The 7,895-nt window shown below is 32.9% G+C and overlaps 1 protein-coding gene across 1 annotated transcript; it reads right to left on the reverse strand.

The window, feature by feature from the left end:
- Positions 1-514: 514 nt before the first annotated feature.
- LOC109106816 (phospholipase A and acyltransferase 1-like) lies at positions 515-2,706 on the reverse strand. The gene is made up of 4 exons (XM_019120083.2): positions 2,492-2,706; positions 2,267-2,396; positions 916-1,169; positions 515-756 (listed from the first exon to the last, which is right to left on the reverse strand). The coding sequence occupies exons 1-4, from the start codon at positions 2,498-2,500 to the stop codon at positions 691-693; spliced, it is 459 nt and encodes a 152-aa protein (XP_018975628.1). The 5' UTR covers positions 2,501-2,706; the 3' UTR covers positions 515-690.
- Between the last annotated feature and the right edge of the window lie 5,189 nt (positions 2,707-7,895).

Below are 7,895 nucleotides of genomic sequence, written 5' to 3' on the forward strand. Positions count from 1 at the left end.
TGAGAATATATATATATATATATATATATATATATATATATATATATATATATTATATATATATATATATATATATATATATAATAAAATAAATATATATATATATATATATAAAACTATTTTTTTTTTTTTATAATGCATTGATCAGAAATGACTCATAAGTTTGGTTGAAGCCATTTTAATAAACACTTTCTGAGTTTTTACAAATTGTTAGCAATGAAACGTGGCACATGAAAATCTGTAGATTTATATATCTAAAAGTCCAGAGACATTTAATTTCCTCAATTCTATATATTAGCTATGACTCAGAAATGCACAAGATAGCATATTTTTTCCTTCAACTACAAAACGTAAAAAAATAATAAAGTCACTTTTTGTGAAAGAGACATTTTGCTAGTTAATGTAGATAAATTGGTTGACATTTAATCGTTCCTGCTGTTTACCTTCTTTAGTATAAGTCCAAAGCAAACTATAACTCTCTGGCTTGATATTTTTTCGTTAATGATGTTAATGTAGCAAGACTTTTGTTTAGATCGTATTTAACACCAAAGTTGTGAAAAAAAAAAAAAAAAAAAAGTAATGCATATATTTGACATATTATTATTTTTTTTTTTTTTAGGAATTGTTAAAGAAAGAAATAGTTTTTGTATGATCTTGAAGTCTTGTTTCTTCATGCAGAAGATGTGGCTCTTAAATCTTTTTCTTCTCAAATAAATCTTTCCAGGTGGGTACTATCTTGGAATAGACTTTTTCAATCTGGGAACAGTTTTCATAAAAGTTACTGAAAAGTTCTTGACTATCAGTGTTTTCCAGAATTTTAATATGAGAGTTTAATGTTGACACTTTCATCCAAGTTAGACAGGTTGGTGTCATAATGTCAAATTAAATGCGTATTTTGTGTACAAATCATCTTACCTGCTCTGACTTTTTTACTCCGTATCGTAACATTGTGGCCTGATGTTCGCTGTTGTTGAACAGGATGTCAAAAGTGATGGGTTTCGTCACGATTTCATCGATCTCCGGCTTGATGAGAACGTAGAAATCTCTTGGTGGATGCTTGTCATCCAAGTAGTTTCTAACCTTGAATTTCTTCCCGACTACGTCAAGCGGGTCTAGCTTTACAGAGGCGTTTATAGCTCGGCCGAAAAGGAGGAGTTTGGTGTCTGAATCTAGAAAAGAGATGTTATGAAGAAAGTCATAAGATTTAATTTGCTGGATCAGGTTATCCAACATGTAGATGAGTTTGTTTCTTCATCAGATTTGGAGAAATGTAGCATTGCATCACTTGTTCATCATTGGTTGCTGTGTTGTGTTTGTGTGTGGTGAGAATGAGAGTCCAAACAGCTGATAAAAACACCACAATAATCCACACCACTCCAGTCCATCAGCTAATGTCATGAGAAGTGAAAAGATGCGTGTTTGTAAGAAACAAATCCATCATTTTTTTTTTCAACTTCAAACACTTGTTTCTGTCTACAATACAAGTCCTCGATCCATAATAACACTTTCTCCAGTGAAAAAGTCGTCTCTTCTGAATCAGGAGATAAATATGCACAGATCAAGCACCTTTTATAATCAAAACCAGTCCAAAACAGCTCTAAACAAATATGTTGGTGGATTTTGATGTGAGATGACTTTTCCACTGGAATCATTATTATGGATTATTAAGTGGTGTTTTATTAACAAATTTCGGGAGGAGCACGCGCAGATAATTAGAGAGAACCCCTATAAATAATCAAAGCAGCCCTACCTTCATTATCTCTAGTCTTTCAGCATCCCACACCACCCTGACTCCTCACCTTCAGGCCGTTCCTACCCCAGCACAGGGAGGAACACTCGGGTAGCGATTGGGTCCGGGCTAAATGCCGAGCTCAGACCCCTCTCCCCGGACAGCATGTTAAATACTCATAACCTTTACTCTGTTCATTATCTGTAAGTGCGAACTCGTGAAATAGTTTAAAGTTAAAACGCCTTAATGATGGATTTGTTTCTTACAAAAACACAGTTTTTGTCTTCACAAGACATTCATTGATGTACTGGAGTGGTGTGGATTATTGTGATGTTTTTAATCAGCTGTTTGGACTCTCATTCTGACGGCACCCATTCACTGCAGAGGATCCATTGGTGAGCAAGCGATGCAATGCTACATTTCTCAAAATTTTCTGATAAAAAAAAAACAAACTCATCTACATCTTAGATGGCCTGAAGGTGAATAAAATGTTCATTTTTGAATGAACTATTCTTTTAAAAGATCACACAGACTCACCTCTGATGGTCAAATGGGCCACATAAGGAACTCCGTCTCTTTCACCATAGTAAACAGCAAAATGAGAAAAGTAACTGTTACCAGGAAACTCAAGTATATCTCCGGGGTACAGCTTCGGATGAGAGTTATGCTGAAAGAAAAAAACATAAAAACAAAACTGTTTAAAATATATCATGAAAATAGATTTTTAAAGCATGATCACATCAGAACAAAAACAATGCTTACCAGTCCCATTGATGTCCACGGTGCTATCGATGCCTTTACCGTAAAGAATGCTGGAGATGTACAGCGAGTGCTTCATTAAAGATTACTGAAGCATTAATCACATCTGATATCTCAAATGCAAATGGGCAGATTTATGGGGGAATGCGATTAGATTATCAGCTACAAGAACAGTTAAAGCTCAGGTTAGTTGTGCGCTACAGACTAGTGTGATAAAGTATGATCATCTCTAAAAACACACACCCAGGAACTATGCTTCAGTGCCTCCAGAAAAGACATCCAAATAAAGGCCTTTATTATTGCTATCTGTGAATGTGTGATGCTGGATATTAATATGGGAATGTCTGAGTGAGCAATTGGAATTCAATCAGTTTCAACTGGAATTGCAGTGCTTTTTATTTATATTATGTCAATAAGTTTAGAAAGGGACTTCTCAGGTTCACTGATTCAACCAATTCTCAAGAGAGAATTAAATAATAACTTCCCTTTTTATCAGGAAACATCTGCTCATCAACTTTAAGCAGATAAATCAAAAATGTAAGTAGCTGATAAATGCCTCACGCGCGTGGTGCTGGAACTTCTAACTTTGCATGTGGTGTCACCTCGTGGTTAAAGAAACCAAAATGTTGTAAGTTCAAACCCTGTAACAGGTGACCATGGACAAATCATCAAATGGAAAATTACAAAAGCAGATTTCTAAAGAAATGATGGGTTATGTGGTTATGGTGTGTTGTGTTGTGTTGAGTTGAGTTATGTAGTGTTTAGAGTGTTCAGGGTGGTTTTCAGCACAGCTTAAAAAGTCCATAAAAAGTATCATTCATGTCTGTTAGCAATTTGTGAGTAATTTAGATCAGTACATTATCACAATTATATCTATGTGTGTGTTTTTTCAGTTAAAATCAGTTTGTTTTATTTACATTTTCAATTAACGAAAACTATCTATCTATCTATCTATCTATCTATCTATCTATCTATCTATCTATCTATCTATCTATCTATCTATCTATCTATCTATCTATCTATCTATCTATCTATCTATCTATCTATCTATAACTTATTTTTAATGGCAACTTTATTATTTTATATTTTATATCTTTTAATAACATAATATTATATCATATATAATATTATTAAAAGATATATAAAAACTTAAACATTTTTATTTTTTATTTTAGTAAATTAATAAATAATATATATTTTATTTTATTGTTTGCCTTAGTTTCATTTTCAAGTAAGGAAAACTTTATGATTTTAGTTTCAGTTGTTTCAGCTGTGCAGTAGAGGTCAAAACTGATGCTGGAAGTGAGGATAGTCAGATCAGAGAAGAGGAAGAAAGCATGTGAAGAGCTCCTCTAAAGACTGAGTAAAGAGATACTGGAGTGTTTAATGGTGGCAGCTGTCAATGACATAGCAGAGATCAGATGTGATGAAAGAAAGTTCTGTCTGCGTGATTTAATGGTCCTGTTGTCATCATGAAGACACTCCACAGAACACATGCTCTGAAAGACACTTTCTTTCTTTTCTTTCATAGCTCTGTCTCTCTCAGTATGACAGACAGATCCTAATAGGAAACAATGGCTATTTTCAGAATGGCAAACATACATACTTGTACTACTCCAGATATCATTTAGAGGCCCATCGTTACTCTCTTCACTATTAAATGTGATTCAAACAAACTGGATTTTTCCGTAAGACATAAAAACTACTTTTCTAAATTTCAAGACTTCATTTTATTGTTAATGTTTTAGTCTTTTTTAAATGTATTTTTAATTAATTTTTTTTATTCAAGTTTAGTTATTATTTTAGTACATCTAAACTAAAGGAAAATAAGAAATGTTTCTTTTGGTAGCTAGTTGAAATAAAATAAAAGTTTTTTTTTTTATTTCAAGTAATGAAAATGTGTTTATGGTTTTAGTTTTTGCTCATACTATATATTAAATGTTCATGCCTTCATATTTTGTCTTAATGCATGATGCATAAAAACTCGAAGGCAATCATATTAATTAGGGGAATTTTTATTTATTAATTTTTCTACAGAAATTAAACACAGACAATATTAAGATACACTGCAGGTGTTTCTTCATATTTCCCCTTTCTATAACAGAAACATTTAAATCATTTCTGGTAGAGAAGGGAACAAACTTTTTGTGAATTTGAACTCAATTTATAATTCCAGTATTTTAATATCACTTTCCATCCTTTTGTTAGTCTTTTATAAATTTTAAAAAAAATCTTTAATGACATCATCCTCCAGGAAGTGACATCATTTTGGAGGAAAAACATCAGTGAGTATTGAATTCTGGGGGAGTGAAAGTAAAATGATTAAAAAAACAAAGTATTGAATTCTGGGAATCTTTTTAAAACACCTGGCTATTGTTTACATTTTTGAGAGATTTAATAAAATCTCTCTACAAAAAAAAAAAAAAAAGAAAGAAATTACAATCAAATTACACAAATCAGTTTGATAGCATTTCAAAAGATGGTTAAAAATATGAGAATGAACTTAGCTGAAGAAGTTGAGATTCTCAAAACTGTTGATCAGATGGACAACGACTAACTTTTTATTTTTTATTTTAAATTCAATGTATTACAAGCCATTTCTTAGTCATTTTTGTGCAAATGACTAGCAATTTCTGAGTGAAAATGGTTTCTACACATTTCTTTTTCAGTATAGAAACTATAAATATAAATTTGTATAGTACTACAGCACATGACTGCCCCTTCTAAGATGTTTGTCCTTCACAGGAATCCCTAAACAATCAAAGGTCCTGCAGAATGAAGCTCCCTGAACAAATGAGCACACAATTGTCATGAAAGGCTGAAGGAAGCAGCAGCGGCTGAGAGCCACGGTCAGACAGCGGGACTCGCTCGGCACGTCTGCCATTCGGACAATGTGCTAAGAGCACATGCCTTTCCCTCTCATTCTCCCAGGAACTCAAAGGATGAGAGACGGGGCCTAATTGTATCCCAGCTGAATATGCCGGCCTTGGAGAGGGGTGACATTTCTGGAGGAGGAAATGTTTTGTGGTCGACGCCACCTGCTGCATGGAGCATGTGCAGCAATTCACCAGCTGCTGCTTCAACTGCCTCTGAGGGGCTTCAGTCTGGAGCAGGGATTCCCTGGTTTTGCTCTAAGCAATAGGTTAAAGTTATTTAGTGTGAGACAACAGTCACACATTTAAATGCATTAAGATTACAACCAGTCTCAACAGTTTTGGGTTATTAGAGTTACAGTTTTTCTCAGTCACTTTGGTACATTTCTCGAATCATCCTTGACATTTGCAAAACAGTAAGTGCATTTCTCAAAACAACTGGTACAAATAGCAAAACACCATGGATTACCTGCAAAAGCCAGTCTCTCTCTTGCTCTCAAATCCTTAGTTTATCTCTCAAAAATAAATATCTGTGTCAATGAACATGTCAGTGCCATCAGAATGAAAAGTCCTTGTGTCACTGTGTACGGATAAGACAAATTACTTAGTCATGTTGTCAATATAACAGTGTACTCTGGAGGGATGTTCTGATGTAAACTATATGGCAACATTTTGGATGACAGTAGTTACTGTATTGAACAGTATGCCATATGATGTATGCCATATTTCCATTTCAAAAGTACAAATTTACACATTACTGTATGTGGGATATTGATTGAAAGACACTGGATAGAATTCCTAGTTACACTTTTACTAGTGGTCTGACCAAAAAAAAATAAAAAAATAAAACAACCTTTACAATGTCATTGTGATATAGAAAAGGAAAAAGATATATGGGCACAAAGATAAAAATAAAAAATAAGTCCACTGTCACAGATTTGTAACTCTTGTGTTGTCCTCTGTCTATACAGTATATGCTTTCCAGCTGAGAGATTCATGAGATTAACCTTGAGCTATTTCAGAAAAATGGGTTTTATCATTGGTTTATCTACATTCTCTTCATTAGTCAAGATTCACTTGCACAATGCATGCCAAATTTACAAAACGTCTAATAATAATGTGTAAAAAAAAATAATAATAATTTGCTTGGCAGTTTATGACGACTAGATGAACCATATTTGCATTCAATGACTTATTTACGATGAACTAACGACTAGATGTTTTTTGGGAGGGGTAAGACTACTGCACAGCTAAAACTATATATTTACATTTTGATGCAACATGACAATTAGCAACTGATAATGTAGGGAACTGCAGATAAATGTGCCCATAATCAATTGCATGAATGTACAAAGAGCAATCTCAACTTGTTCAAAAGAATGAGAAACTGGTTTTATGATGTGTATAAATGACTAGATGATGTGGAGGTTGTACAAGTAGTTTTGAGAATTTCATTTCTGATTTGAGAAATGCACCAAAGTGACTGAGAAAAACTGTAATTAAAACCGTCAAAACAACAACAACAAAAAAAATGATTAAGATTATAGAATTCTAGATTCTCGAATAATGATATTTGTTTAATTGCAAAAATATTTTAGCGAACTATTTCCAAAGTCTCTAGTCTTTGCTATTTCCAAGGAAACATTTCTCATTTTTGGTTTTAAGGACACATGAAATAAAAATTGACCATATTTATTTTGTCAGCGCACGCTGCTATTTTTGTGGTGAACAATTCATCCGTGCAAGTCAATCCACAAAAAAAAATTTAAAAAAATAAAAAATAATTATTTGCCTTTATTTATCTTTTATACATATGTATGATGCACAATGCAATATGAATCTGATGTGGAGGTTCTTTTATGAGGTGAATTTTTAGCATAACATCCTTTAACACGCCCCCCCCAACTGTCAGTAAAGCCTACTTCACTACATCCAATCAGTTTGCAGTAGAAGAAAACAAGCCACGCCCTCTGTTTTTCACATTTAATCTGTTTTTCTGTTTTTTATTATATCGTATTTTCTTTCATGTAATTAGTTATGGGGGTGTGTGTCGCAACTTTAACTTTTTATTAGACAATAAAAATTTTAACAAACAAAAAAGACAAAAACAACAAAATTACTAAAACTTAAAAATTAAAATGAAAAAAAAAAACAAATTCAAAATATTACTAAAACTATAATGGTGTTTCAGTAAAACTATACTATACTGTAAAAAGTCAACAGTAGGATCAACTCACTTCAATTTTCTTTTTTCAAATGAATTTTCCACTGAAGAACAACTCTCAGTTTTATTAGGTCAGACCAACATAAATGTTATAGTTATCGATGCCATAAGTCAAGTCAAGTCACCTTTATTTGTATAGCACTTTAAACAATACTGATTGTCTCAAAGCAGCTTTACAGTGTTAAACTGGAAAATAGTTTTGTCAGTAATGCAAGAGGACAATAACAACGAGTCATTTTTTCCTGTAAAGTCAGTTCACTGATGATTCAGTGATTCAGTCATCGTCCAGTTCTGCTCTCTTAGTAGTGTC

Source organism: Cyprinus carpio, unplaced genomic scaffold (assembly GCF_018340385.1).
Source record: "Cyprinus carpio isolate SPL01 unplaced genomic scaffold, ASM1834038v1 S000006726, whole genome shotgun sequence".
Lineage (NCBI taxonomy): Eukaryota > Metazoa > Chordata > Actinopteri > Cypriniformes > Cyprinidae > Cyprinus > Cyprinus carpio.